The sequence below is a fragment of the Ranitomeya imitator genome, chromosome 7 (genome assembly GCF_032444005.1).
Source record: "Ranitomeya imitator isolate aRanImi1 chromosome 7, aRanImi1.pri, whole genome shotgun sequence".
Taxonomy (NCBI): Eukaryota; Metazoa; Chordata; class Amphibia; order Anura; family Dendrobatidae; genus Ranitomeya; species Ranitomeya imitator.
Genome location: NC_091288.1, coordinates 86,054,975 through 86,075,648, shown reverse-complemented (window position 1 = coordinate 86,075,648; position 20,674 = coordinate 86,054,975). Strand labels below are relative to the sequence as shown.

The following is a 20,674-nucleotide window of genomic DNA, read 5'->3' as shown; positions in this document are numbered from 1 at the left end:
AAAAATGTGAAGGCGAATGCTCTGTCTAGGAGTTTTGTGCCCGACTCTCCGGGGTTATCTGAGCCGGCGAGTATCCTCAAGGAAGGAGTCATTGTGTCTGCCATCTCCCCTGATTTGCGGAGAGTGTTGCAGAAATTTCAGGCTAATAAACCTGATCGTTGTCCGGCCGAGAAACTGTTCGTCCCTGATAGGTGGACTAGTAAAGTTATCTCTGAACTTCATTGTTCGGTGCTGGCCGGTCATCCAGGAATCTTTGGTACCAGGGAGTTGGTTGCTAGATCCTTCTGGTGGCCATCTCTGTCACGGGATGTGCGTGCTTTTGTGCAGTCCTGTGGAATTTGTGCTAGGGCTAAGCCCTGCTGTTCACGTGCCAGTGGGTTGCTTTTGCCCTTGCCGGTCCCGAAGAGGCCTTGGACACATATTTCGATGGATTTCATTTCTGACCTTCCCGTTTCTCAAAAAATGTCGGTCATTTGGGTGGTCTGTGATCGCTTTTCTAAAATGGTCCATCTGGTGCCCTTGGTTAAATTGCCTTCCTCCTCTGATTTGGTGCCTTTGTTCTTCCAGCATGTGGTTCGTTTACATGGCATTCCTGAGAATATTGTTTCTGACAGAGGTTCCCAGTTTGTCTCGAGGTTCTGGCGAGCCTTTTGTGGTAGGATGGGCATTGACCTATCTTTTTCCTCGGCCTTCCATCCTCAGACTAATGGCCAGACCGAACGAACCAATCAGACCTTGGAAACATATCTGAGATGTTTTGTTTCCGCTGACCAGGATGATTGGGTGTCATTTTTGCCGTTGGCTGAGTTCGCCCTTAATAATCGGGCCAGCTCGGCTACCTTGGTCTCTCCATTTTTTTGCAATTCTGGGTTCCATCCTCGTTTCTCTTCAGGACAGGTTGAGTCTTCGGACTGTCCTGGTGTGGATTATGTGGTGGACAGGTTGCAGCAGATCTGGACTCAGGTAGTGGACAATTTGACCTTGTCCCAGGAGAAGGCTCAGCTTTTCGCTAATCGCAGACGCCGTGTGGGACCCCGACTTCGTGTTGGGGATCTGGTTTGGTTATCTTCTCGTCATATTCCTATGAAGGTTTCCTCTCCTAAATTTAAACCTCGTTTTATTGGTCCGTATAGGATTTCTGAGATTCTCAATCCGGTGTCTTTTCGTCTGACCCTCCCAGACTCCTTTTCCATACATAATGTATTCCATAGGTCGTTGTTGAGGAGATACGTGGCACCTATGGTTCCATCTGTGGAGCCTCCTGCCCCTGTTTTGGTGGAGGGGGAATTGGAGTATATTGTGGAGAAGATTTTGGATTCTCGTGTCTCTAGACGGAAACTCCAGTATCTGGTCAAATGGAAGGGTTATGCTCAGGAAGATAATTCCTGGGTTTTTGCCTCTGATGTCCATGCCCCAGATCTTGTTCGTGCCTTTCATGTGGCTCATCCTGGTCGGCCTGGGGGTTCTGGTGAGGGTTCGGTGACCCCTCCTCAAGGGGGGGGTACTGTTGTGAATTCTGTGGCTGAGTTCACTTCTGTGGTCACAAGTGGTATTGCAGTCTCTGGGCTTCCTCCCTCAGGTGTTTTGGTGAGCTCATTGGCTGCCTTGCTATTTAGCTCCACCTGAGTCTGTCTTCCTTGCTCCTTGTCAATGTTCCAGTGTTGGATCTGAGCTACTGCATCTTTCCTTGGGCCTGCTGCTCTGCTAGATAAGTGCTTCTAGTTTGTTTTCTGTTTTTTCTGTCCAGCTTGCTATTAACTTTTGCTGGAAGCTCTGAGAAGCAAAGGGGTGCACCGCCGTGCTGTTAGTTCGGCACGGTGGGTCTTTTTGCCCCTTTACGTGGTTTTCGTTTTAGGGTTTTTTGTAGACTGCATAGTTCTCTTTGCTATCCTCGCTCTGTCTAGAATATCGGGCCTCACTTTGCTGAATCTATTTCATTCCTACGTTTGTCTTTTCATCTTGCTAACAGTCATTATATGTGGGGGGCTGCCTATTCCTTTGGGGTATTTCTCTGAGGTAAGTCAGGCTTGTATTTCTATCTTCAGGCTAGTCAGCTCCTCAGGCAGTGCCGAGTTGCATAGGTAGTTGATAGGCGCAATCCACTGCTGCTTATAGTTGTGTGAGGATAGATCAGGTACTGCAGTCTACAGAGATTCCACGTGTCAGAGCTCGTCCTATTGTTTTTGGTTATTGCCAGATCTCTGTATGTGCGCTGATTACTGTACGCTGTGTTGCCTGATTGCCTGCCATAACACCCTAACCCTAACCCTATTCTAACATTAGTGGAAAAAAAAATTTCTTTATTTTTTTATTGTCCCTACCTATGGGGGTGACAAAGGGGGGGGGTCATTTATTATTTTTTTTATTTTGATCACTGAGATAGATTATATCTCAGTGATCAAAATGTACTTTGGAACGAATCTGCCGGCCGGCAGATTCGGCGGGCGCACTGCGCATGCGCCCGCCATTTTGGAAGATGGCAGCGCCCAGGGAGAAGACGGACGGAGCCCCGCAGGATCGGTAAGTATGATGGGGTGGGGAGCACGGGGGGGGGATCGGAGCATGGGGGGGAGAATCGGAGCGCGGCAGGCGTGGAACGGAGCACGGGGGGCGTGGAACGGAGCACGGGGGGGCTGGAACGCAGCACGGGGGGGTGGAACGGAGCACGGGGGGGTGGATCGGAGTGCAGGGGGGGGTGATTGGAGCACGGGGGGTGATTGGAGCACGGGGGGAGCGGACAAGAGCACGGGTGTTATGGCTGGCAATCAGGCAACACAGCGTGCAGTAATCAGTGCACATACAGAGATCTGGCAATAACCAAAAACAATAGGACGAGCTCTGAGACATGGAATCTCTGTAGACTGCAGTACCTGATCTATCCTCACACAACTATAAGCAGCAGTGGATTGCGCCTAACAACTACCTATGCAACTCGGCACTGCCTGAGGAGCTGACTAGCCTGAAGATAGAAATACAAGCCTGACTTATCTCAGAGAAATACCCCAAAGGAATAGGCAGCCCCCCACATATAATGACTGTTAGCAAGATGAAAAGACAAACGTAGGAATGAAATAGATTCAGCAAAGTGAGGCCCGATATTCTAGACAGAGCGAGGATAGCAAAGAGAACTATGCAGTCTACAAAAAACCCTAAAACGAAAACCACGCAAAGGGGCAAAAAGACCCACCGTGCCGAACTAACAGCACGGCGGTGCACCCCTCTGCTTCTCAGAGCTTCCAGCAAAAGACAATAGCAAGCTGGACAGAAAAAAACAGAAAACAAACTAGAAGCACTTATCTAGCAGAGCAGCAGGCCCAAGGAAAGATGCAGTAGCTCAGATCCAACACTGGAACATTGACAAGGAGCAAGGAAGACAGACTCAGGTGGAGCTAAATAGCAAGGCAGCCAACGAGCTCACCAAAACACCTGAGGGAGGAAGCCCAGAGACTGCAATACCACTTGTGACCACAGAAGTGAACTCAGCCACAGAATTCACAACAGTACCCCCCCCTTGAGGAGGGGTCACCGAACCCTCACCAGAACCCCCAGGCCGACCAGGATGAGCCACATGAAAGGCACGAACAAGATCTGGGGCATGGACATCAGAGGCAAAAACCCAGGAATTATCTTCCTGAGCATAACCCTTCCATTTGACCAGATACTGGAGTTTCCGTCTAGAGACACGAGAATCCAAAATCTTCTCCACAATATACTCCAATTCCCCCTCCACCAAAACAGGGGCAGGAGGCTCCACAGATGGAACCATAGGTGCCACGTATCTCCTCAACAACGACCTATGGAATACATTATGTATGGAAAAGGAGTCTGGGAGGGTCAGACGAAAAGACACCGGATTGAGAATCTCAGAAATCCTATACGGACCAATAAAACGAGGTTTAAATTTAGGAGAGGAAACCTTCATAGGAATATGACGAGAAGATAACCAAACCAAATCCCCAACACGAAGTCGGGGTCCCACACGGCGTCTGCGATTAGCGAAAAGCTGAGCCTTCTCCTGGGACAAGGTCAAATTGTCCACTACCTGAGTCCAGATCTGCTGCAACCTGTCCACCACAGAATCCACACCAGGACAGTCCGAAGACTCAACCTGTCCTGAAGAGAAACGAGGATGGAACCCAGAATTGCAGAAAAATGGAGAGACCAAGGTAGCCGAGCTGGCCCGATTATTAAGGGCGAACTCAGCCAACGGCAAAAATGACACCCAATCATCCTGGTCAGCGGAAACAAAACATCTCAGATATGTTTCCAAGGTCTGATTGGTTCGTTCGGTCTGGCCATTAGTCTGAGGATGGAAGGCCGAGGAGAAAGATAGGTCAATGCCCATCCTACCACAAAAGGCTCGCCAGAACCTCGAGACAAACTGGGAACCTCTGTCAGAAACAATATTCTCAGGAATGCCATGTAAACGAACCACATGCTGGAAGAACAAAGGCACCAAATCAGAGGAGGAAGGCAATTTAACCAAGGGCACCAGATGGACCATTTTAGAAAAGCGATCACAGACCACCCAAATGACCGACATTTTTTGAGAAACGGGAAGGTCAGAAATGAAATCCATCGAAATATGTGTCCAAGGCCTCTTCGGGACCGGCAAGGGCAAAAGCAACCCACTGGCACGTGAACAGCAGGGCTTAGCCCTAGCACAAATTCCACAGGACTGCACAAAAGCACGCACATCCCGTGACAGAGATGGCCACCAGAAGGATCTAGCAACCAACTCCCTGGTACCAAAGATTCCTGGATGACCGGCCAGCACCGAACAATGAAGTTCAGAGATAACTTTACTAGTCCACCTATCAGGGACGAACAGTTTCTCGGCCGGACAACGATCAGGTTTATTAGCCTGAAATTTCTGCAACACTCTCCGCAAATCAGGGGAGATGGCAGACACAATGACACCTTCCTTGAGGATACTCGCCGGCTCAGAAAACCCCGGAGAGTCGGGCACAAAACTCCTAGACAGAGCATCCGCCTTCACATTTTTAGAGCCCGGAAGGTATGAAATCACAAAATCAAAACGAGCAAAAAATAACGACCAACGGGCCTGTCTAGGATTCAAGCGCTTGGCAGACTCGAGATAAGTCAAGTTCTTATGATCAGTCAATACCACCACGCGATGCTTAGCACCCTCAAGCCAATGACGCCACTCCTCGAATGCCCACTTCATGGCCAGCAACTCTCGGTTGCCCACATCATAATTACGCTCAGCAGCAGAAAATTTCCTGGAAAAGAAAGCACATGGTTTGAACACTGAGCAACCAGAACCTCTCTGTGACAAAACCGCCCCTGCACCAATCTCAGAAGCATCAACCTCGACCTGGAACGGAAGAGAAACATCAGGTTGACACAACACAGGGGCACAGCAAAAACGACGCTTCAACTCCTGAAAAGCTTCCACGGCAGCAGAAGACCAATTAACCAAATCAGCACCCTTCTTGGTCAAATCGGTCAATGGTCTGGCAATGCTAGAAAAATTACAGATGAAGCGACGATAAAAATTAGCAAAGCCCAGGAATTTCTGCAGACTTTTTAGAGATGTCGGCTGAGTCCAATCCTGGATGGCCTGAACCTTAACCGGATCCATCTCGATAGTAGAAGGGGAAAAGATGAACCCCAAAAATGAAACTTTCTGCACACCGAAGAGACACTTTGATCCCTTCACGAACAAGGAATTAGCACGCAGTACCTGGAAAACCATTCTGACTTGCTTCACATGAGACTCCCAATCATCTGAGAAGATCAAAATGTCATCCAAGTAAACAATCAAGAATTTATCCAGATACTCACGGAAAATGTCATGCATAAAAGACTGAAAAACAGATGGAGCATTGGCAAGTCCGAACGGCATCACCAGATACTCAAAATGACCCTCGGGCGTATTAAATGCCGTTTTCCATTCATCTCCCTGCCTGATTCTCACCAGATTATATGCACCACGAAGATCAATCTTAGTAAACCAACTAGCCCCCTTAATCCGAGCAAACAAGTCAGAAATCAATGGCAAGGGATACTGAAACTTAACAGTGATCTTATTAAGAAGGCGGTAATCAATACACGGTCTTAGCGAACCATCCTTCTTGGCTACAAAAAAGAACCCTGCTCCCAATGGTGACGACGATGGGCGAATATGTCCCTTCTCCAGGGACTCCTTCACATAACTGCGCATAGCGGTGTGTTCAGGTACGGACAAATTAAATAAACGACCCTTAGGGAATTTACTACCAGGAATCAAATCGATAACACAATCACAATTCCTATGCGGAGGTAGGGCATCAGACTTGGACTCTTCAAATACATCCTGAAAGTCCGACAAGAACTCTGGGATGTCAGAAGGAATGGATGACGAAATAGACAAAAATGGAACATCACCATGTACTCCCTGACAACCCCAGCTGGTTACCGACATAGAGTTCCAATCCAATACTGGATTATGGGTTTGTAGCCATGGCAACCCCAACACGACCACATCATGCAGATTATGTAGCACCAGAAAGCGAATAACTTCCTGATGTGCAGGAGCCATGCACATGGTCAGCTGGGCCCAGTACTGAGGCTTATTCTTGGCCAAAGGTGTAGCATCAATTCCTCTCAACGGAATAGGACACCGCAAAGGCTCCAAGAAAAATCCACAACGTTTAGCATAATCCAAATCCATCAGATTCAGGGCAGCGCCTGAATCCACAAACGCCATGACAGAATACGATGACAAAGAGCACATTAAGGTAATGGACAAAAGGAATTTGGACTGTACAGTACCAATAACGGCAGAGCTATCGAACCGCCTAGTGCGTTTAGGACAATTAGAAATAGCATGAGTAGAATCACCACAATAGAAACACAGTCTGTTCAGACGTCTGTGTTCTTGCCGTTCTACTTTAGTCATAGTCCTGTCGCACTGCATAGGCTCAGGTTTACTCTCAGGCAGTACCGCCAGATGGTGCACAGATTTACGCTCGCGCAAGCGACGACCGATCTGAATGGCCAAGGACATAGACTCATTCAAACCAGCAGGCATAGGAAATCCCACCATTACATCCTTAAGAGCTTCAGAGAGACCCTTTCTGAACAAAGCCGCTAGTGCAGATTCATTCCACAGAGTGAGTACTGACCATTTCCTAAATTTCTGACAATATACTTCTACATCATCCTGACCCTGGCATAAAGCCAGCAGATTTTTCTCAGCCTGATCCACTGAATTAGGCTCATCGTAAAGCAATCCGAGCGCCAGGAAAAATGCATCAACATTACTCAATGCAGAATCTCCTGGTGCAAGAGAAAACGCCCAGTCCTGTGGGTCGCCGCGCAAAAAAAGAAATAATAATCAAAACCTGTTGAATAGGATTACCAGAAGAATGAGGTTTCAAGGCCAAAAATAGCTTACAATTATTTCTGAAGCTCAGGAACTTAGTTCTGTCACCAAAAAACAAATCAGGAATCGGAATTCTTGGTTCTAGCATCGATTTCTGATCAATAGTATCTTGAATCTTTTGTACATTTACAACGAGATTATCCATTGAGGAGCACAGAGCCTGAATATCCATGTCCACAGCTGTGTCCTGAAGCACTCTAATGTCTAGGGGAAAAAAAAGACTGAAGACAGAGCTAAGAAAAAAAAATGATGTCAGGATTTCTTTTTTCCCTCTATTGGGAATCATTGGTGTGGCTCCTTGTACTGTTATGGCTGGCAATCAGGCAACACAGCGTGCAGTAATCAGTGCACATACAGAGATCTGGCAATAACCAAAAACAATAGGACGAGCTCTGAGACATGGAATCTCTGTAGACTGCAGTACCTGATCTATCCTCACACAACTATAAGCAGCAGTGGATTGCGCCTAACAACTACCTATGCAACTCGGCACTGCCTGAGGAGCTGACTAGCCTGAAGATAGAAATACAAGCCTGACTTACCTCAGAGAAATACCCCAAAGGAATAGGCAGCCCCCCACATATAATGACTGTTAGCAAGATGAAAAGACAAACGTAGGAATGAAATAGATTCAGCAAAGTGAGGCCCGATATTCTAGACAGAGCGAGGATAGCAAAGAGAACTATGCAGTCTACAAAAAACCCTAAAACGAAAACCACGCAAAGGGGCAAAAAGACCCACCGTGCCGAACTAACAGCACGGCGGTGCACCCCTCTGCTTCTCAGAGCTTCCAGCAAAAGACAATAGCAAGCTGGACAGAAAAAAACAGAAAACAAACTAGAAGCACTTATCTAGCAGAGCAGCAGGCCCAAGGAAAGATGCAGTAGCTCAGATCCAACACTGGAACATTGACAAGGAGCAAGGAAGACAGACTCAGGTGGAGCTAAATAGCAAGGCAGCCAACGAGCTCACCAAAACACCTGAGGGAGGAAGCCCAGAGACTGCAATACCACTTGTGACCACAGAAGTGAACTCAGCCACAGAATTCACAACACACGGGGGGGAGCGGAGCACTGGACGGAGGGGAGCCGGAGCAGTGTACCGGCCAGATCGGGGGGCGATCGGTGGGGTGGGGGCACATTAGTATTTCCAGCCATGGCCGATGATATTTCAGCATCGGCCATGGCTGGATTGTAATATTTCACCCGTTATAATAGGTGAAATATTACAAATCGCTCTGATTGGCAGTTTCACTTTCAACAGCCAATCAGAGCGATCGTAGCCACGAGGGGGTGAAGCCACCCCCCCTGGGCTAAACTACCACTCCCCCTGTCCCTGCAGATCGGGTGAAATGGGAGTTAACCCTTTCACCCGATCTGCAGGGACGCGATCTTTCCATGACGCCACATAGGCGTCATGGGTCGGATTGGCACCGACTTTCATGACGCCTACGTGGCGTCATGGGTCGGGAAGGGGTTAACATCTTCAGCGATAAAAAACATATGATTTAGTTAAGGTGATCACCTAATCAGAATCACATTAAGTAGAATGAAGTGTACTCTGGTTGGAATTCAACTAACACTGGAATGGAATGGCTGTCAGACAATGGAGAGAAGCTGATTTTTATAAAACTGTGCAGTGGTCTCTTAATTTTTGCCAGAGCTGTATATCATGGTCTGTGGTGGACATCATACTATGATCAGGGGTTGTTGTGGATATCACACCGTATGGGCAGCTGTGGTGACCATCATACTGTGTGGGGGGACAGTGTGGGGAGTTTTTACAGTTTGAAGAGGGCAGTGTGGTGAGCAATATGAGGGCATAGTGTGAAGAGGGGGCACAGAATGGATATGGAGATGGGACAGTGTGAATTGGAGGGATAATATGGAGAGGGGTTAGCATGGTGGGGGGGACAATGTGGAGATATAGAAAGTGTAATGGAAAATTAGACAGGTAACAGCCATGGTATAGGCCATGGTTCATATGGGTGGATGGTATGGTGGTTATAGCTGGTACTGGTAGACAGTATGGACGCCATATACCATAGGAGGCTTATGTAGGGTCATAATATGGACAGATATTTTTATGTAGGGGGCATTTTAGTAAAAATAGAAAAAAGACACAATTAGTCCGCTCACCTTTGAGGGCGTGGAGCTTCAAATTTCCTGCACGAATGGAGCCAGAGCAGCTTCAGTACGAACATCAAAAAGCAAGGAAAGTTTCAGTGAGAAAACTTGTGTAGAATTAAACCATAGCTTTTATCTTAGCCATATAAAAATGCTCCATAAAAAACTCTCTGCCAATGTTTTTGCACTATATTGTCAGCGAGTTTTTATGGAGCATTTTTTATATGGTTAAAATAAAATCTATGTTTTAATTATACATACGTTTTCTCGCTGAACCTTTCCTTGCTTTTTGACATTTCAATAACACTCTTATTTTTAAGGGCACTTTGTTGGGATGTGCTGCAAAAGACCGGAGAAGGAGGAGGTCTGCAGATCAGCTGTGGACGTGAAAAGTCATCGTGGGATCAAGACAAGAAGGGAAAGACGTCTCCAGAGAAGATGTCATCCATAAGGTATCTGAATGTAAATGTTTATTTGTGATACTCACTAATTTTCCTCAGTACTGTGGTCCCTGTATGGTTTGCTGTCTGATGATGGCTGTCAATAACAACTTCCAGCATCTCCTTACCATCAGCATTTGCTACTTAACCCATCGGAGGGGAAGGGGGATGTGCATTAGAGGTCCTGTTACCTTAGTCTCTGCGCCATTCCTTTGGGAAGGCGGGCACCATTGGCTTCATCTGCTTAGGGCACCAAAATATTTTGTCCTGGCCCTGGGTGGAGTTCTGCATAACTCATGAACATGGAGAGCTAAATGGCAGAAGGTTTACTAGCCCTCTGGTGATAATCTCATGCTTATAACCAACAAACTCTCCTTCCTCGGCCTCACCGAAACCTGGCTCACCCCCTCTGACTCTGCCTCTCCAGCTGCGCTCTCCTATGGCGGATTCCACCTTTCTCACTCCCCTCGCCCCAGCAACAAACGTGGTGGAGGAGTTGGATTGCTCCTGTCCAACACCTGCTCCTTCACTCCAATACCGCTACCGCCCTCCGCTAATCTTCCCTCGTTTGAGGTGCACTCTGTCCGCATCTACTCCCCCTCCACCCTCCAGCTGGCTGTCATCTACCGCCCCCCAGAACTAGCCATCTCCACCTTTCTCGACCACTTCACCACCTGGCTACTTCATTTCCTTTCTGTCGACATCCCCACTATCATCATGGGTGATTTCAATATCCCCATTGACACTTCCACCTCAGCTGTCTCTAAACTTCTATCACTGACTGCCTCCTTTGGCCTCACTCAATGGTCCTCTGAGGCCACACACAAAGATGGCCACACGCTGGACCTCATCTTCACCCGCCTCTGCTCCCTTACTAATCTCATTAACACACCCCTCCCCCTGTCAGACCACAACCTACTGACATTCTCTTCCCTCTCCTCTCCTAATGTGCAACCCCCACTCCACAAACTCCCTCGCAGAAATCTCAAACATCTCAACTTACAATCACTCTCGGAGTCCCTTCTCCCTCTCACAGACATAGCTTCCCTTCATGACACAGATGCTGCTGCCACTTTTTATAACACCACAATAACAGCAACACTCGATTAGGCCGCCCCGATCACACATATTAAAACTCGTACAATTAACAGGCAGCCCTGGCTGACCAGCCTGACCAAAGAATTAAGACGGGCTTCCAGGATTGCTGAGCGGAGATGGAAGCGATCCCACTCTGCCGACCACTTCACTACATACAAGCAGTCCCTCACCAGCTTCAAGTCTGCACTCACTGCCGCAAAACAAACTTACTTCTCATCTCTCATATCCTCCCTGTCCCACAACCCTAAACAGCTTTTCAACACTTTCAATTCTCTACTCCGTCCCCCAGCACCTCCTCCCTCCCCCTCATTTCTGCTGAAGACTTTGCCTCTTTCTTTAAACAGAAGATCGATACGATCAGAGAAAGCTTTGGCCCACAGCGCCCACTGCCCCTCTTAGCTGCTCAACCCTGCTCCTCAAAAACCAGCTTCTCCACCATGACAGAAGATCAGCTCTCCACCCTCCTGTCAAGATCACACCTCACCACCTGCACGCTTGACCCGCTCCCGTCCCACCTCATCCCTAACCTTTCCATGGTCTTCATCCCAACCCTAACGCACCTCTTCAACCTCTCACTCACAACAGGTGTCTTTCCCTCATCCTTCAAGCATGCCAAGATCACACCCATCCTCAAAAAGCCCTCCCTCGACCCATCCTCTGTGTCTAGCTATCGCCCGATATCTCTTCTCCCTTATGCCTCCAAATTGCTGGAGCAACACGTCCATCTTGAACTGTCCTCCCACCTCTCCTCCTGCTCCCTCTTTGATCGGTTACAATCAGGCTTCCGTTCCCATCATTCAACTGAAACTGCCCTAACTAAAGTCACCAATGACCTACTAACTGCCAGGAGCAAGCGACACTACTCTGTCCTCCTTCTCCTGGACCTGTCTTCTGCCTTTGACACTGTGGACCACTCCCTTTTGCTACAAATTCTCTCATCTCTTGGCATCACAGACTTGACCCTTTCCTGGATCTCGTCATATCTGACAGACCGAACATTCAGTGTCTCCCTCCCCCACACCACCTCCTCACTTCGCCCTTTGTCAGTCGGTGTTCCTCAAGGCTCTGTTCTAGGACCCCTACTCTTCTCCATCTATACCTTCGGCCTGGGACAGCTCCTAGAATCCCATGGTATGCAGTACCATCTCTACGCTGATGACACGCATATCTACCTATCCGGACCTGACCTCACCTCCTTACTTACCAAAATCCCGCACTGTCTGTCTGCTATTTCAGCCTTCTTTTCTGCTCGCTTTCTACAACTGAACATGGACAAAACAGAATTCATCATCTTTCCCCCATCTCACTCTACCCCTCCACCAGACCTATCCATCAATGTCAATGGCTGCTCACTTTCCCCAGTCCAACACGCCCGGTGCCTCGGGGTGATCCTCGACTCTGCCCTCTCCTTCAAGCCACATATCCAAGCCCTTGCCTCCTCCTGCCGTCTCAAACTCAAAAATATTTCCCGGATCCGTGCTTTCCTTGACCATGACACCACAAAAACGCTAGTGCATGCCCTTATCATCTCCCGCCTCGACTACTGCAACCTCCTACTCTCTGGACTCCCCTCTAGCACTCTGGCACCACTCCAATCCATCCTACACTCTGCTGCCCGACTAATCTCCCTGTCTCCCCGCTATTCCCCAGCCTCTCCCCTATGTCAAGCCCTTCACTGGCTTCCTATCGCCCAGAGACTCCAGTTCAAAACCCTCACAATGACATACAAAGCCATCCACAACCTTTCTCCTCCATACATCTGTGACATGGTCTCCCGGTACCTACCTACACGCAACCTCCGATCCTCTCAAGACCTCCTTCTCTACTCCCCTCTCATCTCTTCTTCCCACAACCGCATCCAAGACTTCTCCCGTGCTTGCCCCATACTCTGGAACTCTCTACCCCAACACATCAGACTCTCGCCTACCATAGAAACCTTCAAAAAGAACCTGAAGACCCACCTCTTCCGACAAGCCTACAGCCTGCAGTGATCCTGAAGTTACTGAAACGCCGCGCAACCTGCCCTACCCTCTCCTAGTGTTTCATCACCCCTCCCCTGCAGACTGTGAGCCCTCGCGGGCAGGGTCCTTCCTCCTTATGTACCCGTGTGCCTGTTATCTGCTCATGTTTAATGTTTTTGTCTATATTTGCCTCGTATTCACATGTAAAGCGCCATGGAATAAATGGCGCTATAAAAATGTATAATAATAATAATAACACAGTGATTTTATCAATACACCAGCAAGCAGTCGAGTAATTTACATAGCTGGAATCATTGTCTGTCTCCACGTTACGCTGCTTTTAGATTAGGTGGAATAAACCTGAGAACAGAGTCTCTTTCATATATCCTTTATATTAGTACTTTAATAAACGATTTGTGCCAAGCAGGACTCACACTGATCCAAGAACAGGACCCAGCAGAACCCCATTTGAATGGAACGGAGGCCGAACATGTGAAACACTAGTTTGAAATAAAAATCATCCTTGAATCAGAATATCGAGTTCCATCATCATCCTTCAGGAGAGCATAATGCTGGGAAAAAATATTTACAAAGTGGTATCACAAATGAAAGCATTGCTCAGTGTGCTCATCAGTTCCCAGACCTCTGCAGCAAACTGAATGGAAAGAGGACTGGAGTAATCCATGGATTGGATCTGTACGCAGTATCTCAAGACATCAAAAAGGTGAGTGGATTCACACTGAGTATATACCTTTGGAAACTAAGTACTACACTCTGAAGCCTGCGCTTCCCATTTCCCTCCCTATAATTCCCTATTGTTTCCATTCATTCTCTATGACACTGCAAGAGAAAGCTGAATCCAGTATTGGACCCGGCATCAGTTTTGTATAGCTTATCCTGTACACAGGGAATACGTTCAAAACATAGGACAAACCCTTTAACTAACAACAAACGTATGATTAAAGTAAGGCCTGGGTTAATGGAGTTTAAGCACATTCTAAGACCAAGACATTCTAGCCACACATGGCAGTAATGCCTGGGACAAATACAATTGTTGAAAACATGATTAAGAACTATGAACTCAGCCATTAAGAGATATATAGAGATTTTCCTATTGCTAATATTAAACTATTTTTAAAATTTAATAAAAAACATAATATTGTAAATATGTGCTACATTGAATCCACCACTGGCACCATTTCCATACTTCTCACACCTTGTACAGACTTGCTGTTGTCCTGATTCTGACCGGTAGATGGGGCTGGAGGATTAATGTCTCTGCCTTCTTGTAACCTAATTGTCTCCTGTCCAGAAGACGCTCTTCTTTCTTGATGTGATTTTGCCTCTATTGGTTTTGGTCTGATGTCTGTGCAATCTGGTTATAAATACAGAATATTGATGGCAGAATATGGTGAACTGTAAATTCTTTTTTTTACTCTAAATAAATCAAGACTAGGGATGAGTGAGTTTACTTGTTGCTCTGGTTTTCCTGAGCACGCTCAGGAGGTCTCCGAGTAGTAACTTCTCGATTTAGTTTTTGTTGAGGCAGCTGCATGATTTACGGCTGCTAGCCAACCTGAGTACATGTGGGGGTTGCTTGGTTGCTAGGGAATCCCCACATGTATTCCAGCTGTCTAACAGCTGTAAATCATTCAGCTGAGGCAACGAAAACTAAATCTCCGAGCACTTACAAATACTTGTAGATCACCCGAGCGTGCTCAGGAAAACCCGAGCAACGAGTATACTTGCTCATCACTAATCAAGACATTTGATTTTAATGAAAGTAGTATTCCCACAATTAAAAGTCATGCCCTAAATCAGGGATCTCAAACACACAGCCTCAAAGTCACATGCGGCTTTTAAAACAATTTCTTGCTGCCCATTGCCAGAGGCGGGATGGGGTGAGTGGCAGACCGGCACCTATCGGCCAGACTGGCACCTTGTCTTTAAATGAGCCAGGTGCTGTCCTAGCCGCACCACAAAATAAAGCACATGGTCACGCAGCACGCTGAATTACGTCACACAGAGCACCTGATGCCTGTACTCATCACAAAGGATCTCCAAATAATAGAGCCGCAGGGGCAACGAGCTGCACAGGAGGAGGTAAGCGCTGTCTGTCTGGTTTTGGGGTCATCGTAATGTATTTAGGGAGCTATGGGGCCACCGTCCATCATATTGTATATAGGGGGCTGTGGGAACCATCATACTATATATAAGAAGCTTAAGAGCCATCATACTGTATATAGGGAGCTGTGGGGGCCATCATACTGTATATGGGGAGCTATCGGCAATTATACTGTATGTAGGTAACTGTGGGGCATCACATTGCAATGCTATTTATTTGTAAGACACCTCATTGTAGCAGTGACACAGAGCCAAAGTTGCTGTTTAGACATCAAACTGTATATGGAGGTGCTGTGGGGTCACCACACTGTATACAGGAAGCTGTAGGGGCATCATACTGTATATAAGAAGCTGTGGGGCATCATACTGTATATAGGAAGCTGTGGGGGCAACATGCTGTAAATAGGGAGGTATAAGAACATCTTAATGTGTATAGTTGACTATGTAGCCATCATATTGTATATAGAGGAGCCGTGGGGCATCATACTGTGTAAAGGGGGGCTGTGGGGTCATCATACTGTATGCAGACAAGCTGTAGGCCCATCATACTGTATATAGGGGGCTGTGGGACATCACTGTTGGATGCCATAAACTTGTAACAGTTACACAGAGTGAACCTTAGCCCTGTGACATCTGTCACAGCTAAAGTTGCTTTGAAACCCCAGCTTAAATTTAACAATACTGCCCATTCTCAATTTGTGTCACCGGACAACATTTTATTTTGAGACTCCTGCCTTAAATAATGTGGACCCCAGCAATCTTGATTATCCTGAGAAGAGTGGTTGGATGTCCAATGGTCAGAAAGGTATCTTCTAGAGGGAATAATGTTTAATTTGTGGACATGCCTCTTTAATATTTTATTTCTATATTTATTTTGTGATCCAAGAGGTAACGTTTTTCCTTGCGGAGAGTAACATGTCAAGCATGCCAAGATGAAGAGACTTTTAAGCCAAAATGGTCTTCTGGGAAATATGCAAATAATCTCTTCAGAGAGGAAGAGGACTAGAACTCTAGTGCCACCTATAGGAAGTATTAATCCTACAAGTCAGTATCAACCCTTTAACGAGTCTTGTTACATCACTTGGGATAAAAGCCCAAATCAGAATCTCAATTTGCAGACACTGTTTTGGGATACTGCACCTCGTCACTGCAAAATGTGAGATCTCGTAGGCCTGGGTGAGAGGCGTCTGACCAAGATCCAAGGGGTAATATTTCTCCTTATGGAGAGCGACATGTCAAGCATGCCAAGATGGGGAGACTTTTAAACCACAATATATTTATTTTATAAGTTTGTGTAAGTTCAATGCATTTTTCATGTGTATGCAAATTACGGAAACACTGTAGGTGGACAGAAGCCAAATACTCATTACATTTAATTTGTTACCACATTTTATGTGGTAAAGTTGTTTTTTTAATCAAGGACGTTATGCTACAATAATGAAGATTACAAAACTATTTGCAATGAAATATTTCTTAAGTGATATATTTTCTGCTGCAAGTTTAGCTGCAAATCCACAAAAATCTTGCATGTAGAAAACAATAGGTTTTGCTTAAGCAGATTTTATCCTTTACATTAAAAAATGTGAAGTCTGCATAAAAAAAAAAAAATCAACATCACATTTATAAGACATGCTGGGGATATATTGTCCAGAAAAAGAAAAATATCAATATGAAAACTCCTCATATCACTAGTACAAATAAATATTCGTCCCCGATGAGAAGAAGAAAACAAAAGAAGAAATAAAATGATGAATCTTCACCTGTTGAGGATTGGTGGTTCTCTTCTTTAATATTTTGGTCTGTTTCAGGCTCATTTTTTATCCTTTGGTCTGTGTCATGCGGATTTTTCATTTGTTTGTCTGTGTCATGCAAACTTGTTATTCGCTGGTCTGTTTTATCTTCATCTATTTCCTGCTAATAAATAATTGATTACATAAAATTTTTACAACCTACCGCATAAAAAAAACAAACAAAAGTTGAAATTCACCTCCTGGACTAGTGCTGTTTGTCTGTAGTCAGTGCTACATTACCTGCTGGTCTACTCTAATCAACATCCGATGAGTTATATTTTTTTTATTTTTTTTAAGACCCCTGGACCCATTAGTAAGGGTTTATACAGAAGTGTACAACCCCATTAAACCCTTCATCCTTCACGACTGGACGATTTTCCATTTTTTCCTCTACGTCTACCAGGAGCCATAACTTTTCTATTTTTCTGTCCACGCACGCGTACCCATATGAGAGCTCATTTTTTGCAGGGCGAATTGTACTTTTGAATGGTAGCACTGATTTTATGTGATGCACAAGAGACAAGAAAAAAAATGTCAAGTGCATTGAAATAAAAAAAAAAGTGCAATTCAACAATTGTTTTTTTATTTTTTTATTTTATTTACCATGTTCACTATATGGTTAAACTTACCCAGCAATATAATTATCCAGGTCAGTACTATTATGCAGGTACTAAACATGTATAGGTTTTGTTTTTATTTAAGCGGTGAACAAAAAATAGAATCTTGTAAAAAAAATGTTTGCTTGTGTCGCTATTTTTAAAAAACCCATAACGCTTTCATTTGATTGATGATTTAGATTTTTTTCTCATTATACTGTTTACCAATCGTATTAATGTATTTTATATTTTGATAAATTGAGATAGAAATTTTACGAACACAGCGATAACAAAAATGTGTATTTTTTTTAATTGCTTTAAGAAGGTGATTTTAACTTTTTTTTTTCCATTTTTGTTATTTTTAAAAAATTTTTTTTACTTTTTACTGTATTTAATAAATCTCTTAGGGGACTTGCGCTGCAATCATCTGATCGCTTGTGCTATACATTTCAGTGCATCATCACTGCTATGTATAAGGCCGGTTTCACACGTCAGTGGCTCCAGTACATGAGGTGACAGTTTCCTCACGTAGCGGAGACACTGACACACGTAGACACAGTGAAATCAATGCATCTGTGCAGATGTCATTGATTTTTTGCGGACAGTGTCTCCGTGTGCCAAACACGGAGACATGTCAGTGTTCGTAGGAGCGCATGGATTACACGGACCCATTAAAGTCAATGGGTCTGTGGAAAACAGTCCGTGTGCCGTGCAGGAGACAGCGCTACATTAAGCGCTGTCCCACCCACTGGTGCTGAAGCCCCATTCATATCTTCCCTGCAGCAGCGTTTGCTGTAGAGAAGATATGAATATTAGTGTGTAAAATCAATATCCAGGTCCCCAAACCCACTCCCACCCCCTGTGGGCCCCCCTCCCCCCCCGCTGTGATTAAAATACTCACCTAGCTTCCAGATCCCTCACAGCGTCCTGTCCTGGCCGCACCTTGTACTGTATGAGCGGTCACGTGGGGCCGCCGATTACAATCATGAATATGCGGCTCCACCTCCCAAAGGGGTGGAGCCGCATATTCATTACTGTAAATGAGCGGCCCTACGTGACCGCTCATACAGTACAAGGTGCAGCCAGGACAGGACGCTGCGAGGGATCCGGAAGCTAGGTGAGTATTTTAATCACAGCGGGGGACGCACAGGGGGTGGGAGGGGCTTGTGGACCTGGATATTGATTTTACACACTATTCATATCTTCTCTACAGCAAATGCTGCTGCAGGGAAGATATGAATGGGGCTTCAGCACGATGCTGGGGACAGCGCTAAACTTTAGCGCTGTCTCCGGCACGGTGCGTGTGGTACCCGGTGCGTGTGGTACCCAGTGGGCACATGGGCGGCACACGTGTGCTGCACGTGTGCCACACTGATGTGCCACAGAAATGCACCGGCACACGGACACGGATAATTCCGGTACCAATTTTTCCGGTACCGGAAATATCTGGACGTGTGAGAATGCCCTAAGGAAAATCAAGATCTCTTATGAATGCCGGCTAAAGGGCTCATTCCCACTTGCGATACAATCGGACAAGTGCAATTTGATAAAAATTGGATTTCACTCGCACCAATGTTTCTCTTTGGGCAGTCTCACACGTCCAGATAATTCCGGTACCGGAAAAATCGGTACCGGAATTATCCGTGTCCGTGTGCTGGTGCGTTTCTGTGGCACATCAGTGTGGCACACGTGCAGCACACGTGTGTCGCCCGTGTGCCCACTGGGTACCACACGCACCGTGCTGGGTACCACACGCACCAGCATCTGGTGCTGAAGCCGCGATTCATATCTTCCCTGCAGCAGCGTTTGCTGTAGAGAAGATATGAATAATCGTGTTTAAAATAAAGCTCCATGTGCCCAACCCCCTTCCAACCCCTGTGCGCCCGCCCGCTGTTAAAATACTCACCCGGCTCCCTCGCTGGCTGGCGCTGCTTCCTGTCCTGGCCGCACCTTCTACTGTATGAGCGGTCATGTGGGGCCGCTCATTTACAGTAATGAATATGCGGCTCCACCCCTATGGGAGGTGGAGCCACATATTCATGATTGTAATGGGCAGCCCCACGTGACCGCTCATACAGTAGAAGATGCGGCCAGGACAGGAAGCTGCGCCAGCCAGCGAGGGAGCTGGGTGAGTATTTTAACAACAGCCGGCGGGCGCACAGGGGGTGGAAGGGGGACGGGCACATGGATATTTATTTTAAACATGATTATTCATATCTTCTCTACAGCAAACGCTGCTGCAGGGAAGATATGAATCGCGGCTTTAGCACCAGTGGGGGGACAGCGCTTACAGTAGCGCTGTCTCCTGCATGGCACACGGACTGCCCACGGACAACGTCCGTGTGCGGTACGTGTTTTACACGGACCCATTGACTTTAATGGGTCCGTGTAATCCGTGCGCTCCCACGAACACTGACATGTCTCCGTGTTTGGCACACGGAGACACGGTCCGCAAAAAATCAATGACATCTGCACAGATGCATTGATTTTAATGTGTCTACGTGTGTCAGTGGCTCCGGTACGTGAGGAAACTGTCACCTCACGTACTGGAGCCACTGACGTGTGAAACCGGCCTTTGGTGCAGCTCACATCTGCAATTATTTTCTCATGCCAATTTGGCATGCTGCGATTGCACCCGAGAATTGGATCGCATGCACTCATATAAGTCTATGGGTGTTTGTGAAACATCGCACTGCACTTGGATATCACCTGCATGCAGTGCGATTCCTGTTGACGCAATCAATGGAGGAGATGGAAAAATTAATTTCTCCTCCGCTCCTGTGCTCCAATTCTCTGATGCGAGAGGATTGTAGCACTGAGCACTGATGCTCTGCTCTCACACGCAGTAGAGGAGGAGCCGAGTGCCATAAGCATACCGCATTGAATGCCCTCACATGAGAGAATCATCGAATGCCATACGCTAATGGGACCCAGGCCAGTCACTGGCTTTCACAGAAGAATCATCATGACAAGCACGGAGTTCTTCAGCAGACTCTCAGCTGTCAAAGCAACCCAACGGCGACGTGATCACATCATGGGCAGCTATGAGTGCGTGTGTTAAATGCCGCTTTCAAAGATTGACAACAGCATGTAACAGGTTAACAGCCGAGTTGTTAAAAGCACTTAATAGCTGATTAAAACTTCAAGCT

The 20,674-nt window shown here is 46.4% G+C and overlaps 1 protein-coding gene across 3 annotated transcripts in view; it reads right to left on the bottom strand.

Moving 5' to 3' along the window:
• Positions 1–20,674, bottom strand: part of KIAA2012 (KIAA2012 ortholog) — a 401,298-nt gene that overhangs the window by 67,789 nt on the left and 312,835 nt on the right. The window contains exons 17-18 of one of the 3 annotated variants that reach the window (XM_069733571.1): positions 16,900–17,053; positions 14,232–14,390 (exon numbers count right to left, since the gene is read on the bottom strand). In XM_069733571.1, the coding sequence (XP_069589672.1) occupies positions 14,232–14,390; positions 16,900–17,053 (313 nt within the window). The remainder of the gene's footprint in view (positions 1–14,231; positions 14,391–16,899; positions 17,054–20,674) is intronic. The other 2 variants (XM_069733570.1, XM_069733572.1) reach the window with 2 other exon arrangements.